This window comes from Branchiostoma lanceolatum, chromosome 17 (assembly GCF_035083965.1).
Source record: "Branchiostoma lanceolatum isolate klBraLanc5 chromosome 17, klBraLanc5.hap2, whole genome shotgun sequence".
Classification (NCBI taxonomy): Eukaryota; Metazoa; Chordata; class Leptocardii; order Amphioxiformes; family Branchiostomatidae; genus Branchiostoma; species Branchiostoma lanceolatum.
Window position 1 is genome coordinate 12611678 of NC_089738.1, and position 21012 is coordinate 12632689.

Sequence of the window (21012 nt, forward strand, 5' to 3'; positions counted from 1 at the left end):
TTTACAAGGCACATTTTATCTAACTTGATGACAGACTATTCATACATTTCTTGATAACATATATCATATGGGTCAAAATATTGAGTATTCTACTACAAGATAGCTAAGAAATGATAGATGTCAATCTTGTAGGCACCATATTCTGTAAAAACTACTTGTTATTCCACCCCTCCAACATGAATGGTTTGACCACGTTGCAAATCCAAATTGATTGTGTGAGAGCAGTGGGTGGTATCCAATCCAATACTCATCATAGTTTTTCTCACGGACTTCTGACTTTTAATTAAGCCCCCAGATCTTTCCAGGATGTCTCAGGAATCGCAAATTCGTCAGAACTACCACCCAGAGACGGAAGCCGCTGTCAATAAGCAGGTAACTTTTAAGATGGTGGCGTTGTTGTTTTCAGCTTCTGTTGTTCTGAAAATTTTGCACAAAAGACTTGGTATGTTTCCCACGGGTCATGCTGGGAAGGGGCCCAGTATAAACTGTTTAGGGTTTTCTGTACCTGTATTTTTTATCTGTAGATAAGGCAATGTTTAGATGAAATCAAACTGGAAGGAAGGAAGGTCTCACTCTGAAAATCTGAGTTTGGGGATATGAACCCGAGGGTAGCTGGCCTAAATGCCGGGACCAGGCCAAGGACATTTATTGTCCTCGGCCAGGCTGTTTCCAGGGCCTACACATGTCACACAGGCCTGCTCCTCGGCTCCAAGGCCAAATTTCCAAGGCTCAATAGACCCTGGGAAACATTTTTTTAGGATATATTAAAGGTCTAAGTAAAGTACTAGTAAGGTGTTGGGCACTGGTGTTCGTGAACAAACAAAGGGAAGGGATATAATAGCACAAGTCAACAAATAATTCAAGTAAGGAATGTGTGTGTGTAAAGAGTGCATGGGGCGTTATCTTCATACACTGTACACCTTTCAAACTAATCTGTTATCAACGTGACAGCTTTCAAACACGAATCCTTCATTTTGTTTACTTGTGCCGCCTCCTTTTCTTGCTAAGCCTAATAGAAATTGGATTATCAGCAGTAAATGTGCATAGATATGTTAGTTATAAAACAAGTGACCGGTAGGAATAGATAAAGGGAAATAAAGGATGAGACACAAAATGAACATTTGTTAATGCCATATCCAAGCCTTCCACTAAGGTTATTTGTGGATGTCTTGAGTTATACTTTAAGAAGAGATGATTTTTGGCCTTTTAATTGTATAACATTAACGCCAACTTGCGTTATTCCACTGGGTATCCTTAGACTTCCATTTTTAAAAAAGGGCAATTTAAAGAGCTTTATCATAGTAACATCCAGGTGTTCAAGATGTTGAGAAGGCCTCTTTGACACACGTTTTTAAGGTGGTTATCTTAGGGTACTTGTCGGAATACTGAGTTGACTTTAATACCTATCTTTTTGTGTATTTGTAGGCCAACAAGGAGCATGCAGCATCCTACACCTACACCTCTCTGTACATCTACTTTGACAGGGATGATGTTGCCTTATCAGGACTGCAGAAGTTCTTTAAGGGACTGTCTGATCAGAAGAAAGAATTTGGACAGAAAGTAAGTATACTTAACATTACATTACATACATGTAAATCATGCATGTTGACACCATGCAATGACAACTTATATTAAGGGTCATTAAGTAGCATAGCCATAACTTGATCCAAATCTTTTATCATTTATATTACTAGTTACTGTAGTATTTTAAGGTATAATTTCAAACTACTACTAATTTACAAACCATAACAAAGACCAGTTTCCTGACCTGGGGTGTATTCCCCTGGTAAATATACTGGTTGGTATCTCCACCAATTCAAATTAAATTCCAAAAAGCTTAATGTTTGTGCAAGGAGATTTCGATCAGATTGAAACCTTTTTTGTTTGAGGTGTTGTGCTGTGTGAAAAGTGAAGGCAAAAGAAACACATACTCAAAGTTTCCTAAATGGCCTCAAGCATGGATATCCTGTTACTTGAATACATACATTTGTATAGCTTACATTTACACAGAATCATTTTGACAAATAAGGAACTGCAGCATATGAAAACACTGCAAATTCCTCCTTCCCCTCCTACTACAAAATAAAACCTCCATGAAAGTAAGCGAATGTACAGTATACCCTATATTGTGTAGGAAGGGACTTTAATTCTTTAACTGTACCTTGCAGTGGCACCATCACCAGACCGAGCGTGGTGGGCGTGTGGTCCTGATGGACATCCCCAAACCCCCGCAGGACTCGTGGGGCAGTCCTCAGGAGGCCCTGGAGACGGCGCTGGCTCTGGAGAAGGAGCTGAACCAGAGCATGCTGGACGTGTACGAACTGGCACACAAACACGACGACGAACATACCTCAGACTTTATAGAGGGTAAGTTTGCGACGTCCCTTCACATTGAAATTGTTTCAGATAGACATAGACTCTAAGTCCACACCAATTTAATTTCTTGGTTCTCTGATTCTAAACCTTTAAAATGCTAGATTGGAATATCAACATGAAAGCAGAGTAAGTCTGTATCTTGGCGTGAAGAGTTTTAGTGAGTGAACAGTCAGATGCAAGTTTTCCTCCCAGCCCCTTGTTTTCATGATGTCCTCTTGCTAAAGTTTCACTTAAGAATTTCCGAAAACCAACAATTTTGATTGTTGTAGCCTGAAAGCCTTCTTGCTGAGAAAGCTTTCGATTTATCAATCTTTCTCTGGACTACAAGATTGGTGGTTTGAATCCCAACCTAACCACTAATTCTCTGCTAAGCATCTTTTCCTATTTTTTCTCGGAATAGCCAGTACATGTATATGTCGTAACTTGTCCTTTATTTTTCCACAGATACTTTCCTGCATACCCAAGTAGACAACATCAAGACTATAGGTGACCACCTCACCAACCTGAAACGCTGTGGGTCGGGTTTGGGGGTGTACATGTTTGACCGTGGCCTTGGAAAGGAGTAGAAAAACAAATACATTCAAACCAGAACAAGCCAAGAGTCTGGGACAGAATGCAGTACTTGAATGTCTATTTTTGCTGGGATGTATTTATTCTTGTTACCACATAGTATAGTCATGTATTTTGTGATAGGAAATTTGTGAGTGCCATGGGACCAAAAGCTGTGATACATTCCACTTGATTATCATATAAAGTAATGGGAGTTTCCCTGGCAATATGGCTGAGTGTCCCTAATCATTAACATGGAAACATTTTCACACACACTTGTTAGGAATGCTGTTGTGTCCTAACAAACTAGGAAAGTTGTGGGAGTAGAACATAAGTAGGATCACACCATGATAATCTACCATCATTTTTTTCACATACGTTAACTTGTGGTAAAAGGTTTGAGGTCCAAGTGGTTGTAACATGGTGCTAAAACTATATACATGTACTTCAAGATGGGATTAAAAGATGACTGTTATTTCACACACAAACTTTTTCTCCTGTTGTTGTGACTTCTTTACTTTGTCAGCAGCTAGTCCTTTGAATGTTACTTGTACAACTTGTCCTGTCTTAAGGTAGGTACAAATCTACATCTCAAATATCAAACATGAAGATATGTAACAAGGTTCCACATAAAAAAAACATAGCACATATATACAATGTAAGACTTGGGCTAATGAAAATGCTAACATTACACAATCATGTACTTCTTGATATAAAACATCTCATAGTGTGCTAAAATATTCCCCAAAGCAGCAGCACATTTACAAAATTATAACAGTATTGTACTGTATATTTATAGAAAAAACATCAAAAGTAATTACAGCACAATATCAGTAGGTTCATATCGTTACATGCACAATAAAATACATTCAGTCATTCCGATGCCCTGTTTATGAATTTCCTGATATTTCCTTTAAAACTCTATGGAAGAGTGCTGTACACATGACTATCTCTGTGATGGCCTTCTTGAATTCCCCGTGTTTCCTCCAGACTGTGATTGCCCTCCTCTTGTAGCTTGCCTGGAGTTCCCACCGATTCCGCTAGGTTGTTTGGACCCCCCAGACTTCGACTGGGTGGGCTGTCGAGACGGAGCCTTGCTGATTGGCTGTGTACTGACCTTTGAGCCCGCTGTGGGAAGACGCGAAGCCTGTGGGGTGGGGGCAGGGGAGACTGACGCTGATCGCGGGAACTGAAACAAAGATGGAGAATCTAAAAACAATCTGGTAGGGGCTAAAGATATTGAGATTCCTTCCATGACAGTCTCATAGCATAAGTAGTAGGCTCTCTCATTGACCTGGAATGTCTGTCATTTGTCGCCACAAGGTTGACAAATTACTCATTACGGTTCTGGTACATGATTCAGAAAGACAAACAGACACACTGAAAAGGAAACAATACACACAAAACCACAACAAATATTTCAAGATATACAGTAACCGGTCAATCATCTGTTGCTCCCTGTCTTGCAGGGGTTAGACGTGCTTTCACTCCAGATGTGCAACTTGAATGTTGAAACCCAGATAGAGAAAACACTGGTACCTGCACTCCGAGGATCATCTCCTGCAGGGTCCTCTTGTCTTCCTTCTTGTACGCGAGGACCTCGTCGGGATGGTACTTCCCATCCTGCTGCTGAATGGCGCGGTCCATCATCTCGTAGAGAAGATGTCTCGCGTACAGTTCTGCGTCGACGTACGTTCGCCCCGACAGCGCCCAGTGCTGGTGCCGCATGGTCTGCTCCTGCCGCCATCGCTGTGGCTGGTACACATCAGACCTGGAGGGACATAGTGGTCAGGGTTATTGACTTTTAAGCATCTAAGGTTCTGGGTTCGAATCCCTAGCAGGTCGCAATGTCGGTTGGGGATGCACCTGTCTTTTGGAAGGGATGTAAAATGGGGGTCCCGTGTTTGAGGTGCCTTGTGCACGTTAAATGGGAAGGGCTGGCGACCCCTCACTGTAAAAATATACACTGCTACTGAAACTCTCTCAGCAAGGAAACTTGCTGCCCTATGTGTCACTGGTCACTACAAGGGTCTGAACGATTGAAACATCTTTATTGTACCACTCTAGTATCTTTAATCAGAACTGTGTTAATAACACATTTGAGGGGACTGACCACAGCTTGTAGGCCTCCCACATCCTCTGCCTGGTGCTGCTGGGGTTCTTATCCTGAAGCTTCAGGACGGACACAAAGTTCTGTTTCTTCATGTAGGACAGGAGCATGAACGTTCCATGGACATCAGCAACCTGGGACCACAAAACATGGACATGTTGGATGTAGAAATCTAACATACAAACATGAACTGAAATAGAAGTTGGATACCATTTCAATATTTGGTGCTAGAATCTACCTTGATAGATCTCGATACCACTTAAGCTTGTCATGATAGATCTAGATACCATTTTTAGCTTGATACATCTAGATACCATTTAGCTTAAAAGATCTAGATACCACTCAACTCAATACATATAGTATATATATATATAGTATATATATATATATGATACTTTTTAGCTTGACAAATCGAAAGACCATTCAGCTTAACATTAAGCTAATATTGCTTAACTATGGGCCAGTGAGTAAATAAAACTAAATAATAAATAAATATTAACAGATCTAGATACCATTTAGCTTGATAGACCTAGATACGATTTACCTTGATAGATCTAGGTACCATTTAGCTTGAAAGATCTAGATACCATTTAGCTCGATAGATCCAGATACCATTGAGCTTGAAAAATCTAGATACTATTAAATGATAGAGCTACATAACATTTAGCTTAACAAATCTAGATACAATCTAGCTTGATAGATCTAGATACCATCCAGTTTGATAAACTAGCTCCTACCCTGATGTCTGTCCCAGCAGGCCAGTTGATTTCCTTAGGATTCAGCCTGCAGCCAGTGAAGTCCTGTCGGGTCCCCAGGACGTAGCTGCCTGTGTTCACAGAGAACCCGACCACAGTGCCACAGATCACTGCAACGATGTACTCAGACCCTGTCACATCGTGGGGCCTCGTAACCTATTGAAATGAAAGAAATCAAAACTGTATAAGGTGTATTGACAACAAACAACAACCTGAGAAAATCTGTTCAAACCATTTTGGCATGATTTATATACACTAATTTGTAATAGTAAGTTTTAAGCCCCTGTCACACATTGCCGACCATGGCCTCCCAACCTACATGTACTCTAGACCATGGTTGGGAGTTAGTCCAGAGCAAAGTAATCTGTGGTTGGGAGTTGGCCTGCTATGTGTCTTTAAAAGTTGTCTGCACCATCCGACTATAAATTTTTAAAAATTAAATCAGGAAAGTCATCTTCTTTTTAGGTGCAATCAGAGGAGCAAACTTAACCTAGAATACAATGGATTCCGTGCTACTTTCAACCAAGCGCCGACCTTGGTTAGGGAGTGGTCAGGAGCAAAGTCAAGGGAAGGTCCTGAGTGTGTGACACAGACATAGACTTAAGTCACAAAGCAGATAACTCTTGACAAACAAAATCTCACATCAAAGTATGCTGCATTCCCAGCGACGCATCGCTCAAACTCTGTGTCTGTGAGGTTGTGATCAATCCTCAGTCTCGTCATCTCCATGGTGACCACATCAACACTCACAAAGGTCACGTGGGGATCCTTGGGAGGGTGCTCCGGGTACAAGAGCATGAAGAAGATCTCTGTCCCGGTGGTGTTGAACCTGCAGCTGAGAATGCGGCTTGCAGGGAGCTTGAGAAAATAATGTAAAATAGGTTGAAAAACAAAGTTTAACAAGCTTACCTCTAGATATGAATTACAGAGCAACACCGAACCTATTCTATCTATGATATGAAATTGATATTGATTTACTGAAACTAGCCAAGTACTTCATAGATTGGTTGTGATTATCTTACTTCCTTGTCAACTAGTAACATACTCCATAATTAATGCACTACATCAATTTTTTTTGGCCTCCGTTTATTATGGAGGCTTTGTTCTCAGTGTGTCTAAATGTTTGTGTGCAATTATTTGTATAATCTATGAACTACAATTGAACAAGACATATGGAAAACTCTAAATATTTCACAGAGTTATGAGCTTTTGATGAACTACCACAAGACTTTAATAAAATTGGCGATCTTTAGAAAATTACAAGACAAAAAAATACTCCTCTCAACTTCTCACCTTTTTAGGTTTGTATAACCTGGTCATGTATGTAGACAGCTGTCCAGTGGACTGGTACCTAGAGATTATATGGAACAACGCTCCAGCCTGGGTCACGTCTGTGGGCTTGTAGATGGTTGTCTGGTATGGGATAACACTCTTTGTTAGAACATCAAATCTTTTTATACTAACATGGAACAAGAGCTTTCATCTTTGAACAATGTATACTTAATAGAAGCCATTGGATGTCCAGAACATGAGATATTATAATGGGAATTTCTGCTGTAGTACCATAAAAAGCTGCTAGGAAGCCCATGATTAAACTTTTATTTTTCATTTTTTTTAAAATCATTTCATCAGAGCCTGATGTTGCCATCGATTTACGAAGAAAGGCCGCTCAATTGTTACTGATTAAACTGATCCTTAGTCTTGCCAACATCTATATCACCTATACCAAATATCATACAAATATTACACATACAAAATATCCGTACACAGCTTCTAGAGTTATGCTGTCCACAAACACACAAACAGAACTGAAAAACACAACCTTCTTGGGAAAGACAATGAGTGTAAAGAAATCATGTTCAAACAGCTGAAAGTCAAATTATACAGCTGAGACACTAGTAGACAAAGAAGAATAGAAGAAAAACACAACTAACAACGAGGTCTTTTCCGGGTAGGTAGTCTCGATGCCATGGATCTTCTAACCCCAGCAACGCGATGTTGTCTTCCGCTTTGTCTCTCTCCCTTGCAAGATCCTGACGACTCTTTTCCTGCTTCTCTTTTTTCTGCACGTCGGTGTAAATGATTTTGGGTTGTATGTTGGAGGTTGGGGTAAACGTCCTCTCAGCGGTTTCCAAGCGGTACTTCTTGAAGGGTACGAACCAGTCGTAGCTGCTGATATGTCTCCTGTAGAGTGCACATTACATAAAAGGAATATGTTATGCTAAATTCAAATTAGATTAGAGATTAGACACAATCTAAAGTTTCACCTATTCTTATCACCTTGGAGGTATTGTTTTTGGTGTGTCTGTTTGTCTTTCTGTGTTTCCTCAGTTATTTCCATAAGCTATATATACAACATGTAGGTACATGTATGTCTCACCAAAGAGTAACAGGAAGAGAAGTGCAAGTCTCCTCCCAGACTGACTGGAAGTGAAGGTTGAGACAGGAAGTGGAGTTCAGAGTTGGCAGAATTAGTAATGTATCAATCTTGTGGTAACAGAGATTTTCGCAGTGTTTTAAGTTTGCGGTTGAAACAATTCTGTAGTACAGTAGTGATACATTGCAGATGTATACCCTCGGTGTCATGAATCTGCAGACCGCAAAAACAATGAATATAAAACTGCAGTGAGTATTTCAAGATACACAGTACCTTTTGTACTTCCAGTGGAAGATGTATCCCTTGGTGTCCACTGTGACGAGGTCTCCATTGTTGTGAATGTTTCCCATCAGCATGACAGGGAACTGGTGAGCACGCAGAAGTTCCGCCTCCATCCCGTTACCTAGACTATTCCACTCACCCGTCTGGAGCTGGGGATGATAATTTCAGAGATTTAACCTCCATTAACATTAATCTGGGTTACATAGATCCGCCACTTTGAAAAACAGTGGTTCTGAGAGATCTCTTGTGCAGTACCCCCAGGTGTGCATTATACTGGTGGACGTTGAGTTGGAGATCTGTTTGGATGTACATGTATCTTTTCAGGGTGGCAGAATTATGTACCTTGGTTAGTAGATGTTAGTCCAGTTTTAAAGTGTTAGGATATTCTAAATGATTGTTATGTACAATGTAGCATAACCAATGAGAAAGTAGCTGCATGTCCATCAAATTTTTATATTTTTATCTTATACTTGTATTTTTGCATTTCTATGTTTTGACAGAGGTACATTGGGATATGGGATTGGTTTATACTATAATGCCTACCTTCTCACTGACCACTCTAGGTGTGGTCAGCTTGTTGATCTTCGTGTCCCCCAGCATCAGTTTCTCTGCATCACACTTCAGGATGTCTCCGTTCTCAAGGCAAATCACCAGGTCACTCTGAAGGAAAGCCATAAAATGTGATTGCTTATTTCTTGCTTTAAAAAAAGATTGATCTTAAACAATACAGAATTGATGTGCATTTACATGTACTACATGTCAGTCATTGTATGTATCTAGATTAAAAGACACATCTTACTGATCGAAAAAAGAAAGCAATTCTGTCCAGTACAAAATATCACGAATGCTTCTTAAGTTTCATAGTTTCATAGGAATGTTGAGAACCAAGATTGGAGTTGTGTGACTCTTGATTTTACAATTGGAAAAGGATTCATGATGTACAGTCATTTAAAAGACATAAAAACACACAAAACGTAAAAGAATTTGGACTTTATCTACGAGATTCATTGTGTGATCTGTCAAATTTTTGCTCATCGGTTGCAGCTTCTAGTGGAAAGGAGCTGTTTCTTGTATCCGAATCTGTACATGCATAGCTGGTATAACCGCCCTTCGACATAACACACAAGCTTTGCAGGCACATGATGTGGCAGCAACTGGTTACTAGTAAATTACACTGAACGACCTAACCTGCAAATCTACATGTAACTGCAAGCATTGTTTAAAGCTATCTAGTGGATGCCCCTAATACAATACTGTACTGTACCTGTGTTCCAAAAAGAGTTGTAGACGGGTGAAAGGCAGCCGCTGTGGGAGCGAATCTACCCGTCTGAACCTGGTTCTCAAAGAAAGGCCCCTCCATGAAGTTGAAGTCGTCTTCGTCCACATCCATGACCAGCAGCTGGCTCAACTCTGCCGGGAAGACACCGTCGCTGTCCTTCTCAAGGTCAAGTGCTGAGTAACAAAGGTCAAACTCAGTAGCAGATGGCGATGGATGATTTAATGAGTGAAGCAACGTGTGATAAAACTTGGTAATGCACCAAAAGAAAATTTGCAGATAATGAAATGTAGTCCACTAAAAGTTATATTTATGACCTGGCATGCCTCAACAATTTCATCATACACAGAGTGCTGCAGTTTTTACCTTTGATGTCTTCTTTGTGCACCCCTCCAGACTGAATGGACCAGACCAGTAAGACACCCTGAAGTGAAGAAAGAAAAGGAAGATGATCATGAGTGCAGTGGTCAAAGCTGAGCTAGTGACCACCTCCGCATAAGGACCACCAGGCCATTGTGGCCACATTTCGGTGGTCCCTCAGCTTTTTCTCATTGACTCGAACAGTTAATCAATTTCTGTGTAGCTAAATTGTTGACTTACTGTCTCATTGATCGTGATGATTCTGGTCCCGTCCAGACTCCAGTAGATGTGCAGGACCTCGTCGTCTGACGTCCCCTCGTTCCTGATCTCCCTGATGGGTCGAGGCACAGGCTCCATCCACACATCATACACCATGATGTCACCTGGGATGGACAATCACCAGTTTGATACGTTGATGAAGGTTAGACATCCAGGTGATAAGATACGCCAAAAACAGTTACTCAAGCAACTGAATAAAATGTTGAAACAGTCAGACGTTTCAGACAGCATCCGCTCTCTTTCGTCAGTGACTAAGGATAGGACTGGAAAACCAGGTTTTATACCAAAACTCTGAATAGATATGTTAATGAGGTTAAGACAATTTTCCAGACTGGTTTTCCAGTCCTATCCTTAGTCACTGACAAAAGACAGCGGAAGCTGTCTGAAACGTCTGACTGTTTCAACATTTTATCCAGTTGCTTGAGTAACTATTTTTGGGGTAATTAACACTTTGGTTCACTCATTCTCATACACAGAGCCTGGCCTGAAGCCTATACAATATACAAATGTACCCTTTGGAGGCTCTGCTAAACCAGGCTGAGGTTTCCACTTTTGTAGGTAGTGCCTAACCAGCTGTCAGGCAATAAGAGAAATGGCTAATGTTTTCTTTACGTAAAGCCTTTTCTCTGATTGGCTGACAGCTGGTTACAAGCCACGCTCACACACTCACTCACTCACTCACTCACTCACTCACTCACTCACTCACTCACTCACTCACTCACTCACAAAAGTGGAAATTTCAGCCCAGTTTACCAGGGCCTCCTCAAGCAGCCCCCGATATCCTAGGAAGCTTGTGCCACCGAAGCAAACGGTCCAGTACAGCCTTCAACAATCAGTCGGGCAGAAACACTGCCCCATAGTATATAATTGCATGTAATAGTTGCATGTAAGTTTGATTCTTACCATGTACACTTCCCACGGCTAGAAGTCTCTGGTCTGGAGATAGAGCAGCACTGGAGATACCCTGCATCCTCTTACTGTATAGATAGAACAATAACAAATATTATACCTGCATCAGAATCACATATCCTATAAACTGACACAGTATAGATTTCCAAACATACACAAACAGTTACACCAAAAACTAGTAGACCTATGATCTTCCAATGACCCCATGACCTGGAATGTCTGCGGAGTAGGGACGTAGATCCTGTCAGTCTGAGTGAGTTTGCAGTGAACATGACTTCCATATGGAAATACATAACTGAAGAAGCAAAAACAGACAAACATACCCAAAGTACCACCCATTTCGTTGAGGTTATTATGTACATATGGTGTCAAAGATACAGCACCTGATTTTGAAGGTGACCAGCACATCTGGCACCATCTTCTTGAAGTGCTGCGCCTCCTCTTGGCTGTAGTTCTGGAAGATGTCTTGTAACTTATCCGACTCTCTCAGCTTCATGGGCAGAAGGTGAAGGTAGTTCAAGGTCGTAATGTCTCCCTCTTCTGGGCTATAACAAAGGAAAGAGAGCAAATTCATTAAAAGACGATATCTTTTTTTTAGTCAAACTTTGACTCAAAGTGACAATAGTCAGCATATAACAAGACCTGAGGGCCACTTCAAGGTTACGGGTTACATATGAACTACATCTCTTCTCCCTAAGTCAGAAATATCATGACTAAATTTAAAAAAATAATAAGACAAGTTTGAGTCACAGAGAGTGAGGACTAACTGCCCCAATAAGAGAAGTAGGCATTGTGAAAGCTGCTTGGGAATATCTCCTATGCCATTTTCAAAGTGCCTTTCCCAAGCTTTATTGGGATGTAGAAAAATGTTTGAAATAAAACGTGCAGATGATATACACAAGTTACCTTGAAAGACCATCCTTGAAAATGCAGCAAAAGATGCAGAAAAGATATACATTGTACATGTACATGTACATGTAGTATTAAAACATCATACGTCAAATTTATGAATGATAATGTAAGAGAACCTGCATTGACAATAATCGACAGTCAACATTTAAAAAATTTCAACATGTAAACTTCCCTCCCTGAACATTCAGAGTTCTCTTATTCTTACCTTTCATCGTCCTCTGTGACAGTCTCTCCCAGCATATGGAGATGCTGGGTGTGATTCCATTGTTCCTTTCTGAGGAAAGGAATAGAAAACGATTTAACTTACAGAAGACAAGAAAAATAGTGACAGAGTGTTTAACACAATGCTATACAATCCCCTTGATTTTAAAGAGAAGTACACTATATACAACTGCAAAGAAATGTACATTGTAACTTAAATGGTTGAAATTCTATGGATTCAGAGGATGGAGGTTTAAACCCTGCTTGGCCATGATTGTGGGGGCATTCGTCCTACCGGATGGTGATGTAAAGCCTTTGTATGGGGAAGCTTCAGGCATCAAACCTCTGCATGTAGAAGAACCCAGCACACTTATCAAGAAGAATAGTGGTGAGCCATATACTGCTTCACCTCAACTGAGAATGACTAATCTACCGTAAGTGTATCTTTAGTTGAGAGGTAAATGTTTCAACCAAGGCCTATTCCTACCTAAGTCTCTTTCTTTCGCTGGTCATGTGAGTGACTCCCCGGGTCACAAGGTCATAGGCCGGGTCATCGGGGTCGCGACCTTCTGGTATTCCTGTTGTGACGTTCTCCGTGGAGTTGACGACGAGATCCTGTCCCATCGCGCGTGACATCTCGTGGATGTGTCGGAGCTCCTCCGCTGTGTCTCTGGTCATCTCACGAGTCACCTGGCATAAACATGGAACAATGGTCAGCCTTTACTGCAAATTCTCTTATTTTTGCAGGTACTCAATTCTGTAGTAGAAGAGTAAAGGAGGTTTTTGCAGTGTTTTAAGCCTGCAGTTGGAACGATGCTGTAGTACAGTAGTAATACACTGGAAATGCATATTCGGGGTGTCATGAATTTACAGTAAAAACGTCACCAAAACAAAGGCAAAATTAAAAACACTACCAACATTTCAAGATTTCCAGTGCATGCATGTCTTTGGTTTCTTCTTTCTGCAATATGTGGTTCTTAATATACTTTCATACTATTCTGCATACTTTCAGGTTACAAAATCTTTTCTGCTACATTTTGGAATTCATTTTTGGGTTATTTTAAGCCCTGGTATTAAACATATATCTAATCCCACCTCTATGATGAACTCCTCTGCGATGAGTATAGCTGCTCTCCTGCGGGAGACTGCCATGACTGAGTTCTCCAGGTCCTTCTTGTCTAACTCATACAGCTGGCTGGGAGGACAAGTTAAGTCAACTGGCAAAATCAAAGCAGGCTAAGTGGTATTAAGAAATTTAAGATAGATCATTAAGCCTTCTCAAGGTCTCGGTTCGGAGTTTTTTTTTTAATTCGGGGCCGACCTGACTCGTTCCCAGAAAGGCAATAGCGCTTTTCCAAACATCCCTTTTCGGCCGATTCAATGTTTCTGATGGATAGGGGTGACTTATCTTCGAACGACAGACAAATTTGATATTTTCTGTGGAAATGTCATTTTTAGTGAAAACCGTCACTAAAAGGAATTTTCATCCCCAAAACTGCTATTTTTAGGGCATTCTTCCAAGGCCGCTGGAAGGAAAATAAAAGTTTTCCTAGGATAATGGCTGATATGGAAATAAAGGTCATCATTCTGTCTGTGCAATTAGGAAAAATGAAAAAAATCGTGAGGATACGTTTTCCGCAATCCCCGATGGTGCGAAACCACGCAAAACGCACATAGAACGCACGATTCGGGTAATCAGGCGACAAAGCCGCGTTACCGTCATCGCGCACTAATACCAGGAAGTACCCGCGGACGACCAAAACTCGGAAACCGTAAAACGCTACGAAGATCGGGTTTTTCAGGAAATATAAAAGATAACGCACTACTATAGCGATAGCCGAAAAATCGGGAGCCAAAACTAACGAGAAAACCTAGGATTTGCGTCTTATCTTCACGCACTACTTAGGTCCTTGGTCAAAACAATTCCGAACCGGAACCTTAATTTGCATATTCTGTCATAAAAATTTCACCCCAGACTTCAGAAAGATTCCATCTACCATATATCCAAATTTCACTTGGCTGCGATGGTCACTTTTCCCGCAGGACATGCTTAAAGCCATATAGAAAATACAGCGCTCCCTCGACATTTGCCGCATATTCAAACCCTGACAGAACATTGACGTCACAATCAGAAAGAGCAATGAAAAATGTAAGCTACTATCAAAGCGCCTTACGGAAAACATGCAAAACCGGCGGGAAAATCTTCACGGGTCCGCGGCCGACGATATCTATGGCAGTTCCGTCGTTTCTGGGCCTCACACTTAACGCTAGACCTTCTAAAAGCGAATATAAGGATGACGTCACGAAGTGACGTCACGGGAATCACAGTGGGATTGCGTTTTGGTTCGTCGCGCTTGATTGCACCGATGAAAATCACAGATTTTGACATGAAGTGGTAGCACAGGATTTGCGCTTTCCAAATCAAAGTCGTCCGACGTCGAATTTGTAGAATTGTGCCGTGAATGTCCTCTTAAGAAGCGCAAGGCACACCAAATGTGTGAAATGCACCATTCTTTTGCCAGTCAGAACCCATTATCGGTGAAATTGACGGAGAAGGAAGCGGGTAGAGTGATAAAATCTTTATGGGTGCGTGGAGAACCTATCAGACTACTATTTGGCACCAACAAAGCGAAAAAAAGTTAAGGCTTCTAGGAGCAAGGAACTTAACATTCGATTTCCCAGTTTCCTCTTAAATAGCGCTTAATTTACCTAAACTTTGCGTACTATCCCTCCTTAGGTAAAAATACGAAGAGAGTGTACCAAATTTATGCCTACAGTCAAATCCAGTGCCTAACTTATATCAATCGCCGCCGTAATCAAAGCGACTGAATGAACAGCGTACACGTGAGGGAAGCCTTAATTTGACATTGCATGCTGTGTCGGGGGGGGGGGGGGATTATGAGGGAGGGAGGCACCAAAGCCCAGATATGAATAGTACTGCCTTTGGAACGGAAAAAAGGCAGAATTATGGAATGTTTTTTTCAGAATCTTCAAGCCTTGGATAAAGACGTCAATATGCAATAATATTACGGCACCTATGACGTCATTAATTAAGATTTTATGCCTCTTTAAGGTCTCGGTTCGGAGTTTTTTTTTTAATTCGGGGCCGACCTGACTCGTTCCCAGAAAGGCAATAGCGCTTTTCCAAACATCCCTTTTCGGCCGATTCAATGTTTCTGATGGATAGGGGTGACTTATCTTCGAACGACAGACAAATTTGATATTTTCTGTGGAAATGTCATTTTTAGTGAAAACCGTCACTAAAAGGAATTTTCATCCCCAAAACTGCTATTTTTAGGGCATTCTTCCAAGGCCGCTGGAAGGAAAATAAAAGTTTTCCTAGGATAATGGCTGATATGGAAATAAAGGTCATCATTCTGTCTGTGCAATTAGGAAAAATGAAAAAAATCGTGAGGATACGTTTTCCGCAATCCCCGATGGTGCGAAACCACGCAAAACGCACATAGAACGCACGATTCGGGTAATCAGGCGACAAAGCCGCGTTACCGTCATCGCGCACTAATACCAGGAAGTACCCGCGGACGACCAAAACTCGGAAACCGTAAAACGCTACGAAGATCGGGTTTTTCAGGAAATATAAAAGATAACGCACTGCTATAGCGATAGCCGAAAAATCGGGAGCCAAAACTAACGAGAAAACCTAGGATTTGCGTCTTATCTTCACGCACTACTTAGGTCCTTGGTCAAAACAATTCCGAACCGGAACCTCAAGCATATCTTGAACATCTGGATATCTGTGTATACCTCTGAAATAACTTATGCTGCACCTAGTAAATCTCTTTAAATTCACCGTTTTTTTAAGTTTTATGTGGTAGTAGGCAAAATTGGGACAGTTGAGGTTACAACAAAGTAGAGAATTATTAGCTGTGGTAAAAAAAACAAAAAAGAATTGATACACCCTAAGTCAATTGTGTGCTTGACTGATTCAGAGAGACTGGTAAAAATCATTAAATATTTCTGATAATATCATAGTTATCAATATGTCCTAATTTTGATTCAAGATGAACAAAAGGATACTCGTAGGTGTCCAACAAGACATCAGGGTCTTTTCTTCTGAAGAACTGGTCCAGAGCAACATCTACAAGTTCCTCAACAATGTCCCGCACCTGTAGAAAATGGTGGAAATCAGACTTCAATTTATATTTTGAAAAGATCCAACCTGTACCTAAACCTCTGTACCAATACCTGATGGCACATTTGTGTACGCAGCACTCCAAACTGGTAGCCCTGACTTCTCTAGCATGTTCCATGCAGTTAACCGCAAAATAACATGGGTGACAGAAAACATTGACACATGTATATCAGATGTCAAAGAGGACCTTGTGGGCTGCAGTGTGATTTTCACCTCAGAATTGATAACAATTTCTTACATTTCATAGTGGAAAATGTTCACATTATGTAGATATCAGAATCAATATATATATACTGTAACAAGCAACTGTTACTGCCAAAACCCCATGTTAGCTTTCTTCAAGGAATATGAGGGACATTAGGGATAGTCATGTCAATCTAAAGGGGTGAATTTGAAAGAAAAACTAAAAAAGTAAAAAACGAAAAGCCTCACCATGAAGAAGTCCTTCATTTGCCAAGGCTCATAAGATGCAGATCCCAGCTCTCCGTTGTAAGGACGGCTCTTCCTGAGGTACTTGTTTTCCACATAGTCTCTATGGAGTGAAAAAACAACCTTGCTGAATGAAAGGTGAACTGAGGTCATACAATTCTTACCTTTTGTTCTTGTCAATACAAGAGTCTAATGCCTACTATGAAGGCAATGCATCAGTAATTGTATATGTCTGTTGTGACAAACACATACCCATAATATAATGTGCAAACGTGACACTCTTTAACCCAGAATCTAGACACGCACGCGCACACAGACAAACACACCAAAAACTGTACCACCATTTTTCATGGCGGTAATAAATGTCCTCACCTGAGAGCTCTGACGTTAGCAGACATGGCAGGTAGGTTGTCCCTGGTCTGTCTGACGAGGGAGTCGATGCTCTGTGCACTCTGGGTGCTGTGGCGGGAGGGGAAGTGACTGCTCTCTTCAACTGTGGGTGCCGAAATATGAGCATTTGGGGATTGACTAATATCCTGAATAAAACATGAGACTTCTCTTTTTTTCTTATGTCAGAAAAAAATTGAAGCCGAGAATTTGAGAACAAAGATATATATTGATTCATATTCGGTAAGAAATTTGTGCAAAATCTAAGCAACTGTTAAGTAAATCATCAAAATTCTTCTGACACCATCCAATGTACATTTGTAAATGGGTGGTGCCCCTCTCTGTTTCTACAGCCCTTGGACCACACAGGCCACTTCTATAGGGGGTGGGGGGGGGCACGTGGTGTAGTTGACTGGTAGTAGAGTGTGTACAAGTGCTGAGTGCTAAGCAGAGAAAGCAGTATGTACCGGTACCATTTTTCAAGTCTTTGGTATGGCCCGGCTGGGGATTGTACCCCCGACCTTTCGAATGCAAGCCGAATCCTATGCCATTGCAGTGGTCAACCCACATAAATTATGTAACTGTCCACCCAAAATGTTGGACATAAAACCAAGACTGACCAGTTGTGTCCCAGTCGTCTCCTGGCCTCCTCTTCTTCTGCTCCAGCCGGTCCAGAATGCTCTGTTTTTCATCAATTAGCCGTTGTAACTCCACTTCCTGTTCGGACTGTTTGTTTCTGTGTTGCTATAGTAACAGAGAAAATATACAGAAATCATCGCATTTTGGTGTTTCGCATAACTGGTAAACCGCCTTGAGGCATGATATACCAGTTTTGTACAGTAAGTACAAGCTGCGTAAGACTGGACTGCAGTGGAATCTTTAACACGCTCAAGATCCTTTGCCTTTACATCCCATCCAAAAGGACATCCAAAACCGAAGCTAGGTACTAATAATCATTTTCACCTCAGTGGAGTGAGGAAATACATATTAAGTGCCTTTCCCAAGGGTACAACATAGGCACCTGCTAGGGATTCAAGCCCAGTACTGGATTTAACCTTCTCCCTTCTACCTTACCCAGAAACCAATACAAATTTTGCGCCAAATGGCTACCTTAGCAGACTAAAGGTTAAAGACTTCTACATCAGTACATACCTGCCGTCTTCTGCTCATGATATCATCTAGTAGAGGTGTCGGTTCTCTGCCTGTGTCTGAGTGGGCTGTACTGGGAGCTGGGAGGAAAACACAAAGTTTTCTAATTCAGCTTACACATAGTTCTACTTCAAAGTTCAAGAGGGTGTGTATGCCTTTTTCAGGGAGGCATAGTGAGCTATTCTAATTTCCACGGTTTTCACAGCTTACTTTTGCCACCAGATACCTCATAAATCATAAATACAATGGGACATAATGAATTTGTTACCAACAACTCTGCAATGACATAAGTCAATCTATTGTTAACCGTTGCCATTATCCGCCTGTATTTACTGTGAATCATCTATTTCAGGCCCTCTAATAGGATCCCCTCATACAGACCTTCCTTCAAGACTGAATATACTATAACTTTATATATTGGAAGTAAAGAATGTCCAAAAACAGTGCACAGAGTTTCTTCCGTACCATATTGCCTGACAGCCCTGGGTGCAGCCTCTGGTCCATACAGGTTGGTCAGCTCTCCTTGTAAGGCTCTTCCATTCAACCGATCCTGTGGAAAAACGTACTAGTAATCACACATGGACCACTTCATTAACTTGTACTCTTTGAAGCTCTCAAAAATAGATTTAGAGGGAAAAGAAGAACTTTCAGGGAATGAACGCACAATTAATTACATTTCTCTCTTTCTCAATCTTACAATGTGACACAGTATGACCAGATATGAAGATGCATTGTGCTGTTAAATCAATTAAGGTTTGTTCCTTAAATGCTTTTAATCACCCACCATAACTAGATCCTCTCTTGCCCGCCTGTCCTGCCTCAAGACTTTCCTCACATCAGTCAGTTCATCTTGCCTACAGTCAAACACAATAAAAACAACACATATATAAGTCACGCCCAAGCAAATTCAAAATATTCAAATGCCAATGGTGCAAATTAAAATGTATACCAGCTGATTCTGATAAAGGAAATTAAATCCACGGACCCGAAGATGCATAAGCATAACGTTAATCGTTTATCACAAATCCATTTCATATTACCCCAGGCTATTATAATTACTCACTTGTCCTGTACAGCGTACAGTAGGGCCTCTCTCTCCCTCTGTATGGACTGGAGCTTCATCTTCTGTAAGGCCAAGATGTCTTCTGCTCGCTTCTTCTTAGACATAGTGTTGTTAGTGTCTATTGGCTGTCAACACAAGTTTGATTGCACCATTACGTATGATAAAGTTTGAATAAAAAAATTTAAAAATAATAAAAAATAACAAAAAAATTGATACCTTTTCATTATATACATGTGTTGTTCTTGCAAATGATCAAAAGTAACCACAGAAAAGGGAAAACACTTTAAACAGTGAAACAAAGATGGAAAAGATGAAAATGACAAAGAAACACAAATTATACAAATGCTTGATTTTACACCTCCTTGGTCGTGCTCACTGCTTGGTCAAACTTATATTTGTTATACATGGACGGTACATGTGGGCTACAAGAACATACCTGCTTTTATTCCCGGTAAACCTCATCAATGTAACCAAAAGAAAGTCTCTGTTTGACGATGAAAACTTTTAACGTTACTTGGAGTTGGACTTGAAGACGTTTTTGCCGCTGCACCCCTCCCCCTTCGGAGCAAAAGTTATCCGAGACCCCGCCTCCTATCCAAACACCTGGGCCTTCTTCTGACACCTATATCTGTTACATGGCTCAGAAAGGATCCTTTAAGATGATCTTGTTTCTTGAGAAAGCCGGCCTAGCAACGATTACAAACTCCGCGGTAAAGTTTCCTTTCAAAACACTTGAACAAACCTCCAAAACACCTGTGGGCCTCGCATGCACAATTCAACTTTGAGCTGTCTCATGATACAAGTAATAGTGCCTATAATAAAGTTAATTTCTGTGAATAGCTGTACTAAGTTCTCACATTGAAAATAATAAGATATATAATTTCAATATTTTTCAAATTAAAATTATTGTATCTTTATTGCAACATGAATGTTATAAAGTATAACAAAGCTGGAAATGATACAGGCACAAATAAAATCATAACTAGACAGCCGTCAAGAATCGTGCCTGGCTGCCTCGTATAAACGCAGTACTGAGTCAGCTGGTTACGAAAGAGAAGTTTCATGATTGTAGATATTAATATCCTCACCACTAAACTATTATCAATCCAAATCTTATCGAATTGGGTGCTGCCCACTGTTGTTGCCAGCATATAAATACTGTAGAATTAGTCGGTGTTTTCAACTGCCTCGATAGCTCAGTTGGGAGAGCGTTAGACTGAAGTCCCGGAGGCCGACACACTGGCCTGTCAAACTGGTGATCTAAAGGTCCCCGGTTCAATCCCGGGTCGGGGCAAATTTTTTTGTCTTTTTTTTATTCCCTATTTCTTTTCCTGGCAATGTCCTGTTACATGTATGTTTTTTTTTAAACGAAAATAGTTTCTATTTTTACTTTTTATTGATTTCAAGACATCGCGTGTGGTGTGTCCTTATATACCTATACGAAA

General features: G+C 40.8%; 2 protein-coding genes and 1 non-coding gene across 4 annotated transcripts; 2 read left to right on the plus strand and 1 right to left on the minus strand.

The window, feature by feature from the left end:
* The first annotated feature begins 174 nt into the window (after positions 1-174).
* On the plus strand, positions 175-3413 carry LOC136422604 (soma ferritin-like). The gene is made up of 4 exons (XM_066410411.1): positions 175-372; positions 1426-1560; positions 2169-2367; positions 2821-3413. Exons 1-4 carry the CDS (start codon positions 307-309, stop codon positions 2940-2942), a joined length of 522 nt encoding a protein of 173 aa, XP_066266508.1. The 5' UTR covers positions 175-306; the 3' UTR covers positions 2943-3413.
* LOC136422602 (uncharacterized) lies at positions 2791-20333 on the minus strand. Of its 2 annotated transcripts, none has more exons than XM_066410410.1 (26): positions 20082-20333; positions 19568-19692; positions 19289-19358; positions 18970-19054; positions 18508-18584; positions 17976-18099; positions 17341-17461; positions 16972-17071; positions 16425-16513; positions 13482-13581; positions 12874-13076; positions 12391-12459; positions 11657-11818; positions 11268-11341; positions 10326-10468; positions 10092-10149; positions 9714-9901; positions 8993-9109; positions 8441-8598; positions 7725-7974; positions 7084-7203; positions 6433-6648; positions 5773-5946; positions 5039-5169; positions 4465-4696; positions 2791-4114 (listed from the first exon to the last, which is right to left on the minus strand). In XM_066410410.1, the coding sequence occupies exons 2-26, from the start codon at positions 19669-19671 to the stop codon at positions 3872-3874; spliced, it is 3408 nt and encodes a 1135-aa protein (XP_066266507.1). In that variant the 5' UTR covers positions 19672-19692; positions 20082-20333; the 3' UTR covers positions 2791-3871. The 2 variants fall into 2 exon arrangements, with proteins under 2 accessions (XP_066266507.1, XP_066266506.1); XM_066410409.1 differs by having other exon boundaries at positions 20004-20333.
* A 419-nt stretch (positions 20334-20752) lies between these two features.
* Positions 20753-20861, plus strand: Trnaf-gaa (transfer RNA phenylalanine (anticodon GAA)). The gene is made up of 2 exons: positions 20753-20789; positions 20826-20861. It is a non-coding gene; the product is annotated as a tRNA-Phe (tRNA).
* Positions 20862-21012: the final 151 nt, after the last annotated feature.

Excerpts from the sequence above, each read along its gene's own strand:
- LOC136422604 (XM_066410411.1), top strand. The coding sequence starts at position 307 with ATGTCTCAGGAATCGCAAATTCGTCAGAACTACCACCCAGAGACGGAA. Across the intron at positions 373-1,425 it reads AAGCCGCTGTCAATAAGCAG|GCCAACAAGGAGCATGCAGC; the intron begins GTAACTTTTAAG and ends GTGTATTTGTAG. Across the intron at positions 2,368-2,820 it reads TACCTCAGACTTTATAGAGG|ATACTTTCCTGCATACCCAA; the intron begins GTAAGTTTGCGA and ends ATTTTTCCACAG.
- LOC136422602 (XM_066410410.1), bottom strand. The coding sequence starts at position 19,671 with ATGTCTAAGAAGAAGCGAGCAGAAGACATCTTGGCCTTACAGAAGATG. Across the intron at positions 6,649-7,083 it reads GGTTATACAAACCTAAAAAG|CTCCCTGCAAGCCGCATTCT; the intron begins GTGAGAAGTTGA and ends TATTTTCTCAAG. Across the intron at positions 5,947-6,432 it reads GGAATGCAGCATACTTTGAT|GTTACGAGGCCCCACGATGT; the intron begins GTGAGATTTTGT and ends TCATTTCAATAG.